At 45.8% G+C, this 20,336-nt stretch overlaps 1 protein-coding gene across 3 annotated transcripts in view; it reads left to right on the top strand.

Annotated features, from left to right (window-relative positions):
- Positions 1–19,562, top strand: part of IGFN1 (immunoglobulin like and fibronectin type III domain containing 1) — a 65,930-nt gene extending 46,368 nt beyond the window's left edge. For 2 of the 3 annotated variants that reach the window (XM_054804096.1, XM_054804095.1), the window contains exons 12-24: positions 494–6,955; positions 7,845–7,969; positions 8,754–8,895; positions 9,399–9,695; positions 10,324–10,623; positions 11,556–11,729; positions 12,407–12,535; positions 12,998–13,300; positions 14,571–14,659; positions 15,617–15,812; positions 16,452–16,751; positions 17,238–17,564; positions 18,365–19,556. In XM_054804096.1, coding sequence (XP_054660071.1) covers positions 494–6,955; positions 7,845–7,969; positions 8,754–8,895; positions 9,399–9,695; positions 10,324–10,623; positions 11,556–11,729; positions 12,407–12,535; positions 12,998–13,300; positions 14,571–14,659; positions 15,617–15,812; positions 16,452–16,751; positions 17,238–17,564; positions 18,365–18,378 — 8,858 coding nt within the window. In that variant the 3' untranslated portion in view covers positions 18,379–19,556. Of the gene's footprint in view, positions 1–493; positions 6,956–7,844; positions 7,970–8,753; positions 8,896–9,398; positions 9,696–10,323; positions 10,624–11,555; positions 11,730–12,406; positions 12,536–12,997; positions 13,301–14,570; positions 14,660–15,616; positions 15,813–16,451; positions 16,752–17,237; positions 17,565–18,364 lie in introns of all 3 variants that reach the window. The other variant, XM_054804094.1, reaches the window with a different exon arrangement.
- The last annotated feature ends 774 nt before the right edge of the window (positions 19,563–20,336 follow it).

The following is a 20,336-nucleotide window of genomic DNA, read 5'->3' as shown; positions in this document are numbered from 1 at the left end:
TGCAAACTGCCTCAGTAGCAGCAGTGAGATCCTAATTCAAGGGTGGTAACTGATGACCATTCTGTGTGGGATAGTCTGTAGCTCCTCCAGGGCTGGAGGGAGAAGACAGAAGGAACTAATGAGTCCTAGATACAATCTAAGCCCCTCTACATTAGACCTGTCATGCTGGAAATTTGCCTTGTTTTTCTGCTTTTTTTGTTTTGTTTGTTCAGTCATTCTTTTAACAAACATGTTTCCACTAAAAGTAATTATCTTTTTAACTAAGAAATGTAAAATTATGTCTGAATATGACACTGAAAAAATTCAGGATTTGAACTGAATTTAAATTTATTTAAAGATATTATGTTTCTGTGTCCTAGAATGAAATTATAACAAATGCTTACACATTTTCTTTGGTTGTTGATGCAGTACGTGACCTATTGATTGTTCTTTTTTTTCTCTTTGTTCCTGTAAATTATATCTCCTCCAATCAAACAATGCATCTTCAATACAGATGCCAAAGAAAAGAGGAAACAGGGTGAAGGAGGTCAAAGAGAGAAATCTGAATGGCTGAAAGAAACATTGTCAGATAAAGACAGGGCTAAGAAACTTCGACGCGGAGAAAATGTTGGTGATGAAGATCATCTTATTGACACTGGCATGGAAAAAGATGGCTGGTACAGAAATGGTCAAGGAGGCAGTCAAGGCCACTCCATTGAAGTTGATGGAAGCCATAGATTTTTGGGAAAAGATGGGCTACGTGGAGTCCACAGAGATGGAAGGATTGGGTTTGGGCAATTTTCTGGAGCAGACCTAGATGGAGACTCAATGACAAATGATGGTATCAGCTTTGGATTAAAAAGCTTAGGAGGCAAAAGTGGATTAAAGCCTTTCCGTGGCAAGGATTCTATGACAGGCAGAGCAGATACTGGTGATGAATTAGGAGGAGCAGGTGAATGGTATTCTGTGGATGGCAGAGATGATGGTATGCTGGATGCACTTAACATTGACATGGATGATGGAGAAGGTGTGGGCTCTCAGCATGACAAGGATGGTAAATTAGGCTTTGGAGGTGCTGGGAGGTTAGATGCTACTGATGGAAGTTCTGTGTTAGATGGACTTGATCCTGATTCAACCAGAGTGCGACATGGTAAGGCTGATTTGTTCAGTAGGACTGGTCCAGGCACTGGAGCTAGAAAGAATGCTGCAGGTACTGAAATTGCAGGAGGAATGAGGTCCCCCTATGGCAAGGATGATCTGCCAACTACAGTTGATATGAATGGAGCAAGTATAAACAGAGGAGGACAAACAGGAACTCCCTATGGCAAGGATGGCTTGACACTTCATGCTAGCAGTCATTTAGGTCAGACAGGAAGGTCTGGCTTGCGGTATGGCCTAGATGGTCTTAGAGCTGGAGATGGAGATATATATGGTGCAGGTGGCAGCTCTATAGGCGAAATGGAGGCTTTCTATGGTCCAGATGGTCGGCCAGTTGGAGCAGGTGTTGGTGTTTATGGTGTAGATGGTGCAGGGGGAGCTGGGTCTCCCTATGGAAAAGATGGTTTTCCAGCTGGGGCTGGTCTTGGTGGTGCTGGTGCAGGGGGAGTTGGGTCTCCCTATGGAAAGAATGGTTTCCCAGCGGGGGCTGGTCTTGGTGGTGCCGGTGTAGTTGGTGCAGGGGGAGTTGGATCTCCTTATGGGAAGGATGGTCTTGCTGGTGTAGGTGTTGGTGATGCTGGTGTAGCTGGTGCAGGGGGAGTTGGGTCTCCCTATGGAAGGGATGGTGTCCCAGCTGGGGCTGGTCTTGGTGGTCCTGGTGTATTAGGTGCAGGGGATCTTGGATCTCCCTATGGAAAGGGTGGTGTCCCAGCTGGGGCTGGTCTTGGTGGTGCTGGTGTATTAGGTGCAGGGGATCTTGGATCTCCCTATGGAAAGGGTGGTGTCCCAGCTGGGGCTGGTCTTGGTGGTGCTGGTACAGCTGGTGCAGGGAGATTTGGGTCTCCCTATGGAAGGGATGGTCTCCCAGCTGGAGCAGGCGTTGCTGGTGTAGCTGGTGCAGGGGGAGTTGGGTCTCCCTATGGAAGGGATGGTGTCCCAGCTGGGGCTGGTCTTGGTGGTGCTGGTGCAGGAGGAGTTGGGTCTCCCTATGGAAAGGATGGTGTCCCAGCTGGGGCTGGTCTTGGTGGTGCTGGTGCAGGGGGAGTTGGGTCTCCCTATGGAAAGGATGGTGTTCCGGCTGGAGCTGGTCTTGGTGGTGCTGGTGCAGGAGGAGTTGGGTCTCCCTATGGAAGGGATGGTGTCCCAGCTGGTGCTGGTCTTGGTGTAGCTGGTGTAGGGGGAGTTGGGTCTCCCTATGGCAAGGATGGTGTCCCAGCTGGGGCTGGTCTTGGTGGTGCTGGTACAGCTGGTGCAGGGAGATTTGGGTCTCCCTATGGAAGGGATGGTCTCCCAGCTGGAGCAGGCGTTGCTGGTGTAGCTGGTGCAGGGGGAGTTGGGTCTCCCTATGGAAGGGATGGTGTCCCAGCTGGGGCTGGTCTTGGTGGTGCTGGTGCAGGAGGAGTTGGGTCTCCCTATGGAAAGGATGGTGTCCCAGCTGGGGCTGGTCTTGGTGGTGCTGGTGCAGGGGGAGTTGGGTCTCCCTATGGAAAGGATGGTGTTCCGGCTGGAGCTGGTCTTGGTGGTGCTGGTGCAGGAGGAGTTGGGTCTCCCTATGGAAGGGATGGTGTCCCAGCTGGTGCTGGTCTTGGTGTAGCTGGTGTAGGGGGAGTTGGGTCTCCCTATGGCAAGGATGGTCTCCCAGCTGGGGCTGGTCTTGGTGGTGCTGGTGTAGGGGGAGTTGAGTTTCCCTATGGCAAGGATGGTGTCCCAGCTGGGGCTGGTCTTGGTGGTGCTGGTACAGCTGGTGCAGGGAGATTTGGGGCTCCTTATGGAAAGGATGGTCTCCCAGCTGGAGCAGCCGTTGCTGGTGTAGCTGGTGCAGGGGGAGTTGGGTCTCCCTATGGCAAGGATGGTGTCCCAGCTGGGGCTGGTCTTGGTGGTGCTGGTGCAGGAGGAATTGGGTCTTCCTATGGCATGGATGGTCTGCCAGCTGGGGCTGGTCTTGGTGGTGCTGGTGCAGGAGGAGTTGGGTCTCCCTATGGAAGGGATGGTGTCCCAGCTGGTGCTGGTCTTGGTGGTGCTGGTACAGCTGGTGCAGGGAGATTTGGGGCTCCTTATGGGAAGGATGGTCTCCCAGCTGGAGCAGGCGTTGCTGGTGTAGCTGGTGCAGGGGGAGTTGGGTCTCCTTATGGAAAGGATGGTGTCCCAGCTGGGGCTGGTCTTGGTGGTGCTGGTGCAGGAGGAGTTGGGTCTCCCTATGGCAAGGACGGTGTCCCAGCTGGGGCTGGTCTTGGTGGTGCTGGTGTAGGAGGAGTTGGGTCTCCTTATGGAAAGGATGGTGTCCCAGCTGGTGCTGGTCTTGGTGGTGCTGGTGCAGGAGGAGTTGGGTCTCCCTATGGCAAGGATGGCATCCCAGCTGGTGCTGGTCTTGGTGGTGCTGGTGTAGGGGGAGTTGGGTCTCCCTATGGCAAGGATGGTGTCCCAGCTAGGGCTGGTCTTGGTGGTGCTGGTACAGCTGGTGCAGGGAGATTTGGGGCTCCTTATGGAAAGGATGGTCTCCCAGCTGGAGCAGGCGTTGCTGGTGTAGCTGGTGCAGGGGGAGTTGGGTCTCCCTATGGAAGGGATGGTGTCCCAGCTGGGGCTGGTCTTGGTGGTGCTGGTGCAGGAGGAGTTGGGTCTCCCTATGGAAAGGATGGTGTCCCAGCTGGGGCTGGTCTTGGTGTAGCTGGTGCAGGGGGAGTTGGGTCTCCCTATGGAAAGGATGGTGTCCCAGCTGGGGCTGGTCTTGGTGGTGCTGGTGCAGGAGGAGTTGGGTCTCCTTATGGAAAGGATGGTCTGCCAGCTGGGGCTGGTCTTGGTGTAGCTGGTGCAGGGGGAGTTGGGTCTCCCTATGGAAGGGATGGTGTCCTAGCTGGTGCTGGTGTAGGGGGAGTTGGGTCTCCCTATGGCAAGGATGGTGTCCCAGCTGGGGCTGGTCTTGGTGGTGCTGGTGCAGGAGGAGTTGGGTCTCCCTATGGCAAGGATGGTGTCCCAGCTGGGGCTGGTCTTGGTGGTGCTGGTGCAGGAGGAGTTGGGTCTCCCTATGGAAGGGATGGTGTCCCAGCTGGGGCTGGTCTTGGTGGTGCTGGTGCAGGGGGAGTTGGGTCTCCCTATGGCATGGATGGTCTGCCAGCTGGGGCTGGTCTTGGTGGTGCTGGTGCAGGAGGAGTTGGGTCTCCCTATGGAAAGGATGGTGTCCCAGCTGGGGCTGGTCTTGGTGGTGCTGGTGCAGGGGGCGTTGGGTCTCCCTATGGAAGGGATAGTGTTCTAGCTGGTGCTGGTGCAGGAGGAGTTGGGTCTCCCTATGGCAAGGATGGTGGCCCAGCTGGGGCTGGTCTTGGTGGTGCTGGTGCAGGAGGAGTTGGGTCTCCCTATGGAAGGGATGGTGTCCCAGCTGGTGCTGGTCTTGGTGGTGCTGGTGCAGGAGGAGTTGGGTCTCCCTATGGCAAGGATGGTGTCCCAGCTGGGGCTGGTCTTGGTGGTGCTGGTGCAGGGGGAGTTGGGTCTCCTTATGGCAAGGATGGTGTCCCAGCTGGAGCTGGTCTTGGTGGTGCTGGTGTTGGAGGAGTTGGGTCTCCCTATGGAAAGGATGGTGTCCCAGCTGGTGCTGGTCTTGGTGGTGCTGGTGTTGGAGGAGTTGGGTCTCCTTATGGCAAGGATGGTGTCCCAGCTGGGGCTGGTCTTGGTGGTGCTGGTGCAGGAGGAGTTGGGTCTCCCTATGGAAGGGATGGTGTCCTAGCTGGTGCTGGTGCAGGGGGAGTTGGGTCTCCCTATGGCAAGGATGGTGTCCCAGCTGGGGCTGGTCTTGGTGGTGCTGGTGTAGGGGGAGTTGGGTCTCCCTATGGCAAGGATGGTGTCCCAGCTGGTGCTGGTCTCGGTGGTGCTGGTGCAGGAGGAGTTGGGTCTCCCTATGGCATGGATGGTCTGCCAGCTGGGGCTGGTCTTGGTGTAGCTGGTGCAGGGGGAGTTGGGTCTCCCTATGGAGAGGATGGTGTCCCAGCTGGGGCTGGTCTTGGTGGTGCTGGTGCAGGAGGAGTTGGGTCTCCCTATGGAAAGGATGGTGTCCCAGCTGGGGCTGGTCTTGGTGTAGCTGGTGCAGGGGGAGTTGGGTCTCCCTATGGAAGGGATGGTGTCCCAGCTGGTGCTGGTCTTGGTGGTGCTGGTGCAGGAGGAGTTGGGTCTCCCTATGGAAAGGATGGTGTCCCAGCTGGGGCTGGTCTTGGTGGTGCTGGTGCAGGGGGAGTTGGGTCTCCTTATGGAAGGGATGGTGTCCTAGCTGGTGCTGGTGCAGGGGGAGTTGGGTCTCCCTATGGAAGGGATGGTGTCCCAGCTGGGGCTGGTCTTGGTGGTGCTGGTGAAGGAGGAGTTGGGTCTCCCTATGGAAAGGATGGTGTCCCAGCTGGGGCTGGTCTTGGTGGTGCTGGTGCAGGAGGAGTTGGGTCTCCCTATGGAAAGGATGGTGTCCCAGCTGGGGCTGGTCTTGGTGGTGCTGGTGAAGGAGGAGTTGGTTCTCCATATGGAAAGCGTGGTGTCCCAGCTGGGGCTCGTCTTGGTGTAGCTGGTGTAGGGGGAGTTGGGTCTCCCTATGGAAAGGATGGTGTCCCAGCTGGGGCTGGTCTTGGTGGTGCTGGTGCAGGAGGAGTTGGGTCTCCCTATGGAAGGGATGGTGTCCCAGCTGGGGCTGGTCTTGGTGGTGCTGGTGCAGGAGGAGTTGGGTCTCCCTATGGAAAGGATGGTGTCCCAGCTGGTGCTGGTCTTGGTGGTGCTGGTGCAGGGGGAGTTGGGTCTCCCTATGGCAAGGATGGTCTCCCAGCTGGGGCTGGTGTAGCTGATGCAGGGGGTTTCAGCTCTCTGTTTGGAAAGGATGGTATTCCAGGTGGCGCTGGTGGTGGTGGTGCCGGTGTAGCTGATGCAGGGGGAATTGGTTCTCACTATGGAAAAGATGGTTTTACAGTGGGAATGCGAACTGGGGCTGGTACTGGTGTAGCTGGTTTTGGTAGTATTGAGTGTCATTATGGAAAAGATGGTCTCCCAGCTGGGGCTGGTGCTGGTGTAGCTGGTGTAAGGGGTGTTGGTTCTTTCTATGGAAAGGATGGTCTCCCATCTGGGACTGTGACAGGAGCTGCTCATGTTCCTTTTGGAGGTGAAGAAGTAATGGGATCTCACCATGTCAGGGATGGTATGCTGAGCCGAGCTCAAGGACATATAGGTGGAACAGGAGGAGATGGCTTTTCCTCAGAAGGTGGTGATGGTGGCTCTGCAATATGGAAGGCTGGGTCTCCCTATGAGAAGGACAGTGGGTCATCTGCAGCCAGGGCTGGTGTGGGTGGTGTTGGCAGGTTGGGAGGTGATGAAAGGGAGTTACATTCAGTACGTGGTAAAGAAGATGTGGTAGGTGCTGTTGGACGAGGTGGTAAATATGGTCTGGATTCATATCCTGGCAAATCTGCTATGGGAGGTGAAACTGGAAAGGGCACTGCCAGTAATTTCAGAGGATTAGGGAACAAAGGTTCATCTCATGACGGAGATTCACTTTCAGGTCAAGGAGATGCCAGGGGTGAGGGCAGAGATTTAGGACAGTTGGGCTCCCTTTATGGCAAAAATTCTTCCTTTGGAGAGGCAGGGAGTAAATCCCATAACAGATCTGATGATGGGAGGAATTCAGGTGGTTTTGGTCAAGGTTCAATGGATTATCGTCAGATATCAGATCTTTATGGTGGACCTCCTTCAATAAACCAGAGGAAACAGGAACCCGGCCTTGATAGTAAAGCAAGTGATTTCTTGAAGAATACAGAAAGCTTGGGAAAAAGAAGATGTTATCGCCTAGATGATCTGAAAGGTATGTGTTTAATTGATGACTTCTGTATTGCTGATCTTTGCATTTTGATATCACATTCTTAATCCTGCAGAGAAATGGAATCTTATGGTTTAGACAAAAGTAGCTATATGTAGAAATTTGGTTATACTGTGATCTGTTCCTAATTTTACCGCTGTTTGACCTTACACAATTCACCCAGATCAAACTGCCTTAAAAGTCTAAATGATCTTTGTTTAAATTATCTAAACCAGGTATCATCTGTTCATTCAAATAAATGATTTGGATCCACATGGAACAGACTTCAGTTCACAAACATACTAGTTCCCATATAATTTCAAGGAATATGGCCATGTTTCTTTATATTGTTCCAAGTTAAAACTTATTATTTCACTTTATTTGCTCGAACATCTAGTGCAAGTGGTTTTCCAAGTTCTGGGAACAAATCTGTGCCTGCTTATATTGGAGTAATATGCACACTGGGCCTAATGTAAAGAGCTCTTTTCTCTTGTAACATCATAAATAATAAGGTGTTACGTATAGTAAAGGGAGAGTAATGTGTATGCAGCCGTTTGACTAAGACCAGTGGCTATGCTAGCAAGATGATAAGGTGAAAATTGTAGAAATGAGAAACTTCATATGTATAAATGATTTGTGATGAATCCATTGCCCATTAGGCTGATGTTGGGACTATATTGTATGCAGGCCAGCTGGCACATCCCTTTAGTGCAATGAGTTTATGCCAGCTGGCCCACAGTGTTGTGGTACAAAAGCCTGTTGTGAGTACAGTATATATTTTTTAAAACGCTCTCTTTTCTCCTCATGTGCACATGCATTTTCATCTGTACGTTTCTCCTTGCCAGTGTAACACAGTGTTAGCATCTTTTCAACCTTTTCTTTTCTGAATGTTCAGCACCACGGTGTCACATCAACAAACAGTTACTAGATGTCAGAGTCCGGAAAGGGGAACCAGCTGAGCTGTCTTGCACTGTTAGTAAAGATGAAGTGACAGGAACCTGGTATAAAGATGGATTAAAGGTAGGTGTTCTCTGGCTACTGTTTCCTTTGGTAAGCAATGCTCTGCTCTCTGGCTCTACCTCTTACCAAGTGTCATGTCAAGGTGTCCTTCCCTCTGCCAGTCTTACTATAGTAAGAATCGTGGAAGGATTCTGCCCGAACCTGTTGATAATAAAATTCCTGATAGAAACTGAGCAAGATTTCTTCCCCTTCCTGCTGCAAGACATTTCCATTCTTGCTGACAACAGGAGACTTTGTGTTTTCCATTCTTTTTAATGGTTGGAGATGGTGTGTGTCTCTTCTTTGCAATGCAATTATTTTTCTTTTCCTTGGTGAATGAGAGAAATATGCAAAAAGTGAGGGAAAATCTTCAAAGGATCCTTCAGGCAGGCATAACGCAAAGAGTACTCTTTCAAATTAGTGCTTAAGGTCAAGCATAGACATCATAGTCTATGTTCCAAAGCAACACTGAAGAGTAACTCCAATTGTGGGATCCAGATGATACTGTAGGAGTTCTGAGTTGTCATACTCGAACATGGGCCAAAGTTATTGTCATTAAGAATAGAGAGAGCTTGGGGATTTTACTAAAATTTATTTTAATGGACTTTGAATCAAGTCTGCGTGGGGAGTATTTTGACAATGCTTACATGCAACATTACCAGATCAGTCATCCCAGATTATTATTGTAATTAAACTGCCTTTGAAACTACATTTGAAATTTGTGTCTGTCCAGTCTAAGTTTGGATTGCCCTTTTTTTCTTTTTTTTTTTTTTTTTAAAATGGGTCTCTGTGCTTTACCTTGTAGTTAACAAACATGGATGGAGTCTTTTTTGAAAAGGAAGGTCTAGTCCACAAACTAATTATTAACAAAGTGGAAGATATTCATGCTGGGAAATACAGGTTTGAAGGTGGAGATGTAAAAACCGAAGCTTCAGTTTTCGTTGAAGGTGAGTCTATTCAAACTACCAATGCAGCCTGCTAGCCTTGATGTGCTTGAAACGTAATGCGTTTTCTCAGAGACCTATAGAGACAACTTTATAATAAAGAATTACCATGTAAATGGGAGTTTTTGTACAGATTGGTGCATTTTGTATTTACAAATTTAACTAGGGAGCCTTCCTGAATAGCTTCTGTTATTAACTGAAAGATTTTGAGGTGCACATAACACTTTATCAGACCAGATTCTTCATTCTTGTGTTTAGTGTATTGCCTATGAGAAATTTGCTCCAGTGAAAAGGACAGTATGATACCACAAATACTTTGTGCTAATTATCCTGTAGCAAAGTACATGTATGTACATGAAGCACTGAGCATGCGACTAAAAGTGAAGGTCCAAATGTTGTGAGCTTCTAAGCATTACTGGCAGCATCATGAGGGAAGCCCTTCCTTCCAAGGTGAGCCTTATCCTCTTTGAATTGCAGTTTTTAATGACCTTGTATCATCTGCTTAGATCCTCCACAGGTTGACAAAGTTCTCCTCAAAAACTTAACAAGTGTTCCTACTGTGGCCAAGGCAGGCCAGAAAGTAAAGATCAAGATCCCCTTTGAGGGCCGGCTGCCAGTCAGAGCAACGTGGCTGAAGGACAGAATGGAGCTAGTAGATGACACAAGGATTCACGTTGATAAAACAGAGACCTTTACTATGCTGTCCATCTCCAGCAGTGAGAGAAAGGACTGTGGGGATTACAAAGTCAGGCTGAAGAATGACAGTGGGGTCCTGGAGATCGACTTAAAGCTTATGGTGATAGGTAAGAGCCCCATAACATCTGCTGTGGCTTTCATTGTAAAGCTTAGGCAGGGAACTCATTAACACTGGTGACAGTCTTATTTAGAGCTACTGGGTATTCCAAGATGAACAAGGCTACGTAATTTTCCACTAAATCGGGGTACAAGCCAAGATTGCTGACTTGTTTCTTGCCCTTTGGTACAAGGTGACACAAATATAGTTTGGTTTGCACAACCTCAGCTGCTGAGTTTTGAATGTTGGGCAACTGTGGGAGATGGGACTGTGGGCAACAGGCAAATCTAAAACAGATTATCAGGGCTAGATTCAGCCCTACCATAAATGTCTGTTCTCTTTTGGAAGACCAGAAATGGTATTCTTCCTTATAAGCAAGCTGAATTGGTGCAGTGCTTATGAGAACAATTAGCCCATTGGAGCAAGGACCTGGCTTGCTCCACGCTTAACAAAAGCTAGAAGAGTGGAAGTGTTGAAGAGGCAATTTCAAGTGCCCAGCCCTCATTCTGCAACTATGCATGTATTCCATAGTAAACTGAGTCTCCCAGCTGGTGAGCAAGAGACTCTGTGTGCTGCAAACCCAGGAGCATGCCTGGGTCTGGAGCCAACTCATAGTCTCTCTGTGTTCATCTTTTCAGACAAGCCACAGCCACCTGCAGGACCCATCAAAATTGTAGAAAGCTCTGCAAATGACATCACCATTCAGTGGAAGCCCCCAAAGGATGATGGGGGCAAACCAGTGCAGAGCTATATTGTCGAGAGTCAGCAGGTAGGCAAGAACGACTGGGTGACTTTGGGAGAAACCCCCCGGAGCTTTACTACCTTCACTACTAACAAAGTGGAACAAGACATGAGCTACTACTTCAGGGTGCGAGCTGTGAATTCCGAGGGAACTAGTGATGCACTGGAATCAGATGAAGTGAAGACTGTCAGTAAAGGTGAGGAAGAACTTTTCATAATTGTGTTTGACAACTATCTGAGAAATTCATTATCAAAGCTGACATCAAAGAAAACTCACTGCATTTTGGATGTTGCTACAGATCTAAACTTGAATTATGGCTGTGAAGTCTTCACACAAATCTGTGGAGATTGCACATCAAGACTAGAAGTTTATTGTAGGCTTTGGCGATGCTGCGTGAGATGGCGTTACGTTCTCAGTTATACTCCATTCTGAATCGGAAAACAAGTTTCATGAGGGAAATGCAATATGCATCAAGATCAGAGGAAAATTACCCAGGGTGGCTACAAAGGGAACATGTGAGACCTTTTCTTAACTCCATAGGCAAAGGAGTTTGTCTGTATGTGCAATATTTTTCAGTGTGACCACTTCATCCCCCTGATTTCCAAACAACTAATTCTATTCTTTGTCCTTCAGTGAACTGAAATACTAGAACAGTTTTGCCATGAGCATGAATGTAGTACAAGAGAGAAAGCAATGCTCTATTCTATTTCTAATTTTTTTCTTTCTACAGTCTCGTTCGCATGATTATGAGAAGGCCTGTATTTTGAGTGCAAAGGGATAAGAAAATCCACTCCATTTCCACTTTATGTCATTAAAAGCAAGAATAACGCTGACTTTTCCTACCATGCAAGAATGTACATGCCTCTCACTCTGTAGGCTGACAGTGGAATTGTCAGTCATGATGACAGCAGGTCATTCATGAAAACAAAATTCAGGAACAGAGGGAGGTCCATGCTGGATCCTGTTTGTGTGGGGAATAGGGTATACAGCTTCAGGTCTCAGTCAGTTTTTTAAAACACATCAATATGAATACCTTGGGGAAACTGGAAGAAGAAATGACACAGAACACTTTTCTTATCTTGCAATAAATATATACTGGCTAATAATGAAACACTAATCTCTTTCTAGCTTCACCTGGTGCCCCAGATCCCCCTGAGATTGTCAGTGCCAGCAGGGACACCATCACAATATCCTGGAAAGCACCTCGTAAAACTGGCAGTTCCCGAATTGTGGGCTACATCATTCAAAAACGCAAGAAGGGTACCATGACCTGGCTGCCAGTCAACAACGTGCCTATAGCAGGTAGGTAGCTTAAATCCTGGAACAGACTGGAAGACCTGAAAAAGACAAAAAGGTCAGCTGGGTTCAGGAGGTAACACGCTGATCTTTGTGGAGCTGCTGCCTTCTAACTCCTTACTTTCTGCTTAAGATCTTATACCTTTTCACATCAGTGTTTTTCCTCTTGAATTCTTGAGCTGCTGACTGTCCCCATCACAACTGTAGTACCCCTGTCTGAAGTTATACTTCTTATCTTTCACAGGTCTAGTGTACATGTTTTTTCACAAGTAAGGTTACACAGCTGCACCGTAGCAAAGCCAGACCTTGGTTTTAGATACAGCTGAATGCCTGAGAGGAGGATTATGATTTTTTTTCTAGATTGTGTGCAAGCATATGGCTAGAGAAGAGTGCAGAGAAGCTCACTGCTGCACCCTGGGACATAGCTCCTTTATAGAAAATATGATGTCTTCAATTTCTGGAACTAAAGTCTGCACTTCACACGCAGAACTACTGTTGGGAAATATTAGTTGTCAAGCTTAGCATAAGCGGCTAAATATAGTATAGGGAAGGGCAGGGCCATCGCCACAGCTCCTGAGAATTATTCCGTCCACAGTTCTGCATAAAGTACAACATTGCTGTCTCACTCTTTCCTGCTTGGGGAACAGCTCACCTGAGCCAACATGCTCCTTTTCTTCCTGCAGACAAGAAGCTGAAAATGACCAATCTCAAGAAAGGTCTGCAGTATGAATTTCGTGTGGCAGCTGTCAATGCTGCTGGCATAGGAGATGCCAGTGAACCGTCACAGCCTGTCTTTGCGCGGGATTCCACGCGTAAGTGCACTGGTCCCCGTCCTTCTGACTTGGGGATATGTAAAGCTGGCAATGTAAACTGGCAATGTTAGTGGAGAGGCGATGTTTTTAAATGCTTCGTAAAAGTACGTGAAAACAAAGATCAAGTAATTGGGCAATGTTTCATGGCTGAGAATCCTCTATCAGCATGAGGAAGGAATGTCTAAGTCAAGATGTGGCAGACTCCCTGTGTGGGAGGTACGTGCAGGGTGTAGAAGTATTCAGGATGGGTTGCAGACTGTTTCAGGAGTGTTGCAGATTGTACTGCATGGCTGGTAGGAGCCGGCACCTGGATCCATCTTTGAAGAACTGGGATTAGGTGGGGGCAAGACAGCAGGGTGGATATCCAGTGCACTTCAAGAATGTTGGGGATTCTCAGGAAGTAACTGAAAAGAGGGGACAGAAATCCTAGAAAAATAGTTTAATAAAATTTCTCTTTTTCAGAATCTCCAGGTAAAGTGCAGGACCTTAAAGTGAGCAACAGTGACAGCACGAGTGTCACCTTGACATGGAAGAGACCTGAAGCAAAAGATGGGAGTGATGTGAAAGGCTATGAGGTGGAGATGCGGTCTTCTAACAACCTCAACTGGACCAAATGCAGTACTCTTCCCATAGAGATGACCACTTACAGAGTTAAAGGCCTCCAAGCCAAGGAGATATACTTCCTACGTGTGAGAGCCCTCAATGACAGTGGCCCAGGAGAAGCCGCAGAGCTTGAAGCTTGCATCGAAGCTGCTCCCCCTGTAGGTAAGTCAAAGTGGGCTGCTTTCAGAGTGAACGGGGTCATTCTGTAGGTAACAGGATGCAGGCAAGGTCTACAGGTCACTGTGAGGAGCTTCTTTCAAGTCCCAGACTGTAGCAGAAGGACAAGTACTATGTTGCTCCTCTAGAGTATGGCCTTATTTGGTCACCTCATCAGGAAATTCTGAAGATTTAAGTGTTAATAAATGTGCAATGGACAGTGTTCGGCTCATATTAAAGACTCATTATGACAAAAGAACACCCAAAACTGTATTTTCTTGTCAGATTTACATTTTGACCCCTGTGAAAAGCTATACCATAGTCATGATCACCAGACAGAAACCGCACATACCTTATGTCTACCCATGCTCTTTTAACGGAAAAACAGAATTTTCAGTCTATTTTTGTACAGTCTTGTGGAATTAAACATTTTATTTCATTCTCTTGAATCACAACTGTTATGTTGGATTTTGTAAACTTTATTTTCCTATTAAATTTCCTAGTTTGAAAGTTTTCACCATTTTCACTATTTCATCTTTATTTGCAATCTGTAGCTCTGTTTTCTTCCTGCTGTTTGGGAACGTTGCAGAAATACATAAGCAAGAGAGAATTCTGTGAGGGACTCATCTTCCTTAACTTGGGTCCTAAGTGAAAATGTCTACTTTTGGCTTATGCCTGGAGACTCCTTTTATAATCAAACAGTGAATAGATAAATATAAGTCCATCTGCAAAGCAGTTTTTTCAGTTTTAAACTGGAAATGCAACATACAATTTAGTGTTTTCATCAATATTATATTGATGAAAAGAGAAAAGAAGGAAAAAAATATTTTAAATACTAAAAAAGATTATTTTTAATAAACTTAGGCTGGTTTCCAGAGGACGTTCTGTACTCTGTATTGCATGTATATTTTGTAAGTGTCCATTGCAATTTCCTTTTCCCCAGATGTCATTTTACACAAAAGATCATCCATGTGATGGGATAAAGTGCATCAAAGAGGTGTTTGTATACATCACACGTATACAAACATTGTTGTGAATGTATTTTTATATCATTTCCCCTTGTTTAGTTATCGTGATAAATAAATAGTAATTAAATTTGAAAGGTGTAAACTCTGGTGCTGAATCAAGGTGCTTTTTTCCCACTATGAGTTTATCAACGTCCTGCAGACTGGCTGTTGGAAACGCATTAGGGGAATCAAACACATGCACCTGAGTTTGTCAGCCAGTGAATGTAATAATGTATGACTCTTTTTATGGTAATCATTGTCTTTTCCAGTTTCTCCCAGGATACTAATAGATGACACAGTGAAAAGCTTCCTGGTTATAAAAGCAGGAAATGCCATCCGAGTGAATATTCCCTTTGAAGTAAGTATTACAATCTGTTTGTAAGAATTCCCCATCTGTTTTTATGTTGCAGTCAATAGCAGACATGAAAACTGAGCTACTGTGTTCTTGGCATGGAATTTTGTTTACAAGGCATTGGGCAAATCCTTTAACCTGCCTGTGCTGTGTATGCTTTCTGCATGAGGAAAACATGAACAAGAATTCAGCTGTCACTCTTGACATTGGTATTTTATGAGATTATGGTCATTCATTAACTTCTGCAAACAAGGCGCGATGCTCTCCATCCATCCACATCAATGTCATCATCTGGTACGAATCTGTCATACTTAGAGTTGAAAAATCAGTTCATTTCCCTCTGAGTCCCTTGAAAGGCCTTGGAGTAGCATTTCTAGCAACATTCTCTGGACTGTGTTTGTCTTACTAAGCAGCAGGACTTAAGCTGTATGACTTGTATGTCAGGCATGCACTGACAGAAATCGTGTGTGCTTTGTTGTAAGCTTGGAACAACACAGGTAAAGTCCAGGATATCAAGAGGAGGTTGATGAAGGCAAAGTGTGCATATTTGCTGGCCTTTCTCCCGATCTCTTGGAGAGTAGAGACCGAAGATGGTACAGTGGAAATAAAGACTTTGAGGATGTTTTTTCTTTCCAACACCAGCAGATCTTTTTAGAAGTAGAAAATATTAACTACCGATGTCATCTGTCATCCTTGGCCTAGCACACCTTGTTTGATGTAGTTAACTTGAACAGCTTACTACAATAATGTTCTTAAAAGACACGGAGAAAGAGAAAAGTTACACAAAAACTTTAGAGCAGCCCTTTATCCAGGGCTTATAGACCCGTCTTAGATCCATATGTCTAAATATTACTTTACTGTGTTGTGTAGGTATACATTTGGGACAAGATAATGAAACTAAAGATGTAAATATGCAATCTGAAGACAAAACAAGTGGGCTATAACTTGTGTCACTCTTCACAGGCATCTCCAGATCCAGCGGTGACTTGGTTAAAGGACGGGCTTCCCCTTCCAGACAGGGCTACAATAAACACAGAAGATGGTACCACCCAGCTGCTGATTGGAGCAGCTGAGTTCACTGACAGTGGCACCTACACCGTTGAGATCCAGAACGGGTTAGGGAAAAGGGAAGCATTCAGCTTCCAAGTTCAAGTTACAGGTAACTCACTCACTACCATATATACATACAGATTTACTGCGAACAGACAGTAGGCAATGAACCAAGTTCAGCACGATGAGCTCTGATGCAGTTAAGCCATGCAGGCACAAGGAGAACTAAAGTGAATATTTCATGAGATTCAGTCTGGCCACTTTGTCATATCATTTGGCTGTGTTTGCAGGATGGAGCAGTCTACTGATTAAAATTACACCTGGCTTCCAGAGTGACTCTGCTTAAAAAGGCAAGGTCACACAAATGGATATTGCAAACCTCAGGAGAGCAGTTTGTGCTCTTTGTAACATCTAAGGTTAGTCAGCGGCAGCCCGTAGGACATTTAGTCACAGCTACAACAACTCCATATGCTGGCTGTCTCCTGAAGAGGTGAAAAAGTTTAGTTGTACCTGCCGTCATCTCCTCCCTGTAAGAAGGGAAGGAGGCCCAGCAATGCTGATGTAATGCAGCAGAAGTTCAGTTAATAGCAAATGAGTTTGTGTGACTGGAGAAGGAATCAAATTTTGTCCCTTCTAATGACCAGGATGTTTACTCAGCCCCCAGACACAGAATGGATTCAGAGTTCTTAGGGTTCTGTATTGTGCCACTTTCCTTACATCTTTGATATTACTTGCCTTCATCTGATAGATATCCCGCAATCGCCTGGACCTATTCGATTGGAAGAGAATGTTCCAAATACAGTGACAGTAACCTGGGAGCCATCAGCGTCTGAGAAATGGGAAAGTAATCTCTACTACACAGTCCTGAAACGTGAATCACAGAAGGGCTTGTGGCACTTGGTGGGTGACCTGATCTACACCAACAAGTTCACATTCACCAAACTGATCCCAGGCCGGGACTACTACTTTAGGGTTGTGGCAAAAAATGACTTGGGAGTCAGTGGTCCGTCTGAAACTGTGCAGCCTTGGAGAATTAAAAAAACAAAGGGTAAAACGGCTTTTACAAATAGTTATCTGTGTGTTGTCATGCTTTGTTTCTTTTATTGTTTCTAACACACTGTTCTGAAATGAGTGTCTCCTCCTGTGAACATTTAGTTACCCAGGACAAGAAAGTATAGAGATACTCTAAGAAATTCCAGTTTGTCAGGGAAGGCTAGTCCTTTCTACATGGACATTGTGCAGATAGATCCTTTATTTCCAGCCATTATATCACATAATTTGCCACAAAATTAATTCCCAGCAAAATCTAAGGCTTAAGTTTTGCAGAAACCAAAGTTTCTGACTTCAAAGATAAATTCTGGCTAATTTGAGAAGAAACACAGATTACAATCCATAGGTGCCTGGCATCTCATACCAGACATTCTGCATAACCAAGTGTCATGGTTGGAAACCAGTCCTTTAAACCCTGACTTCTGTTGTGTGGAGCAGTATCTGAGTGTGTGTTTGTATGTTGCTCTTTTTTTTTTTTTTACAGCTGAATTTCAAGTCAAATCACAGAAATACAGGGGAGTTAATCAAAACCAGCCCCCGAGATTCCTCGTCCCGTTGAAGCCTCATGTGGTGACCACCGGGAGTGAGTGCCATATGAGCTGTGCTCTTGGAGGCCATCCACCTCCAAAGATCACATGGTACAAGGACAATAGAGACCTCTCCAATGATCCCGCCTATTTTTGCACAAATGACTTTGGTGTCTGCTCCCTGGTTGTCCTAAGTGTCACAAAACGTGATGAAGGAGAATATATGGTAGAAGCCACCAATGAATTGGGCCGTGCATTCAGCAAAGCCTTCCTCACTATTAAAGGTAACAAATTTTAATGCTTCTCTTCCTTCATTGTGTGATGTCGAGGTATGCCGTTGCTGTCAAGATGCCTTAAAAATGGTAGCTGTCCAGATTTATTGACTGACAAGAGCAATCTCCTGTAAGTCAGTGGCTATTTGAACTGCTTTATGATTTTTTAATTAACCTACTAGCGATCAAGTATGGAACAGAAATAGAAATGAAAAGGCAGACATGAGAAAAACACCTGATTTCTACATGAGCCAGAGGTTTTGGTTGACCTTGAGCAAATCTTTCAGAAAGAAATATCCCATCTGCATTTAATAAGATAATATCTAGGTTAGATTTTTCTATAGTGCAGGAGCTGCAGAATAGAAGATCCAGCAAGATGTGGAAGGTTAGGTGAAGCAGTGAGGGAAAAGCTGGTGTTAGGTGGGCACAGACAATGAGAAAGGATGAAAGAGAGGGATGTGGTGTAAGTTAAATAGGGTTATTGGGGATCTAGATGTGAATAGAGAATCAATGTAGTTACCTGAGGATAGACTCGAGGTGGATGTACTTATGGATAAATATCGTTGGCAATTTACTCAGTTAATTAAGAAATATCCTTTACTTTGAGTCAAATATTTTCATTTTAATGCAATTCAGAATAATTTGGTGGGATTATAAGAGTGTAGAAATGGGTCAGTTAAATCCCTGTAATCCTTTTGCAGACATTGGTCTTTTTGGCCCTGTAACATTTCAGGTCCCCCTTCCTTACAGACCTTACGGACCGTCTCCCTCATTACAATATTGAGCTACTTCTCTCTTTCTCTTATTTTCAGACTCCGCACTGTAGCATGACCTTCCTGAGAACATCTCTGCACTACTATGTGAATGAGAACATTTTTATTGAGAACCAGCTCTATACGAAGGCTATGTATTTATTTTCAGATGTGCATTATAGTCTGAGTGTTTTATTTTTCAGATCCAGTAGTTGCATTTTGAATATAATGCTGCATTGTAGTCAAAATGGGGAAAAAAATCTTTAGGAGAGTTGTATCTTTTTGTAATGATCATGGCTTTCCACTAGACCTTTAAAACAAAGATGAGAACCTTCAGAACACAGAAGATGAGAGGAAAAATAATTGGCCAAAATAAAACTTTCCATAGAGAACACAGGTGTGAGAGACCATTCTGCCACACCACTCACCTGCTGTCAGGCTGCAACAAGAATATTTCTTGACACCAGAGATCTATGAAGCTGGCCTTTTAGCGTGCAGTTTTCTAATCCGAAACAATCATTTCAGATTCCATGTAATTCTCAGCAGGTTTCCTAATGCTGGTAGAAGCAGTTCTGCATGTATTCCACTGCTAGTAGCAGCTAAGTATATTATTTCCTTTAACCTCTAAGTTGAAAAGAGTATCTGCCTGATAGTTTTATCTGGGCAAGAAATAAATTCTCAGACTAGGCTAACACGGGGTAGTGTTACAGTGAAAACGCATTGATGGGATTGAATGAAAATCTAGAACCCATTCTATTAGTGTGAGCAGATCAATGCTGTACTTAAAGAACCTACTACAGCAAGTGCTGTAAAAAAGGATGTATCAGTCCTAAACTACCACATTAGTATCACCTTTGAAACATAACTGCCCCTACCTAATGACATTGCTAGAATGTTTTTGCCTAATGGAAAAAGAGGTTAAAAATCTTTCATGTTTGACCAGAAATATGAAGTACCACCAGAGATCCTCTGCCATGGCTGGGAGATTCCATCACTGAGTGGAGAAGGAGACTGGAAAGCAAAAATGTTATGATGACTGTACAAACATATAGCCTTGTAGCCTTACCACCAAAGGTTCTTTGATGATGATATCTGGAAGACAGGAGAGTATAGATCAAAGACGCAAAGCCACTGGATCCTCAGACAGCCAGTCAAACATTTATGTGGGGCTGAAGTGTTCTTTTTGATTATATTTTGTACAATGTTGTACAGACACAGCAACAGTAGATTATGAAATTAAACCAAAATTCAGTAAAAGCTACCATGAGTAAGTGTTTATTTTGGAGAAGGAAGCCCAGCCAGTTCCTGAATGGCAATCTGTGTCTGTTGCAGTTTTCACATTTAATGGCTATATAAGATCACCCCTCACCCTGTATTGCATATGTATATTCCTGTTGAATCTTGGAAGAACAGAAGAACAACAGATGTAAGGCTTTTATAAGTTTATTTCTTGCTAATATCTGAGGATGCTGATGGAGTGGCAGAGTAGCGCAGTCTCTAATCATGCAAATTATGTTCAAAAAATACGATAATGTGCATGGCAGCATAAGCCAGCCACTTACTGATCAGGATGTACCCATGGCAAGTGATCTCACACCTCCTTCCTTGAAGCTATTGATACCAGCTGCTACTGGGAACATTTATGTTGCATGCTAATCTGAAGCAAGGATCATTCTATTTATACCACGATAACCTTCACCACTGTATTGTGACCCCTGTCTCAGGCCTCTTGTAAGAATCGAAGGATGTCATTTGGTTACCTGAGCCTATGGCTTCATGTCACCAAGGGCGCAGTGGGGTTGTTGGTGTGTGGCACTGCTGCAGCCTGCCTCTGCAGCGCTCAGCCTCTGCTGGCACTGGCCTTGCCGTCCCTCAGAGCCACTCCCCCAAATTCCCATCCGATGAGGGAGCAGCAATACCAGATTAGTGGAGTTTGTCTCTAAAATGAGGTTATGAGCGCCGAGGAGAGCAATGCTCCTGAGCTGGGAGGGACAGATGAGCTCTTCTGCTAGCTCCCACCCCAGGTGGAGGA

The sequence above is a fragment of the Grus americana genome, chromosome 25 (assembly GCF_028858705.1).
Source record: "Grus americana isolate bGruAme1 chromosome 25, bGruAme1.mat, whole genome shotgun sequence".
NCBI classification, from domain to species: Eukaryota; Metazoa; Chordata; class Aves; order Gruiformes; family Gruidae; genus Grus; species Grus americana.
Note: the sequence above shows the minus strand (reverse complement) of the source record. Positions and strands in the feature narration are given on the sequence as shown.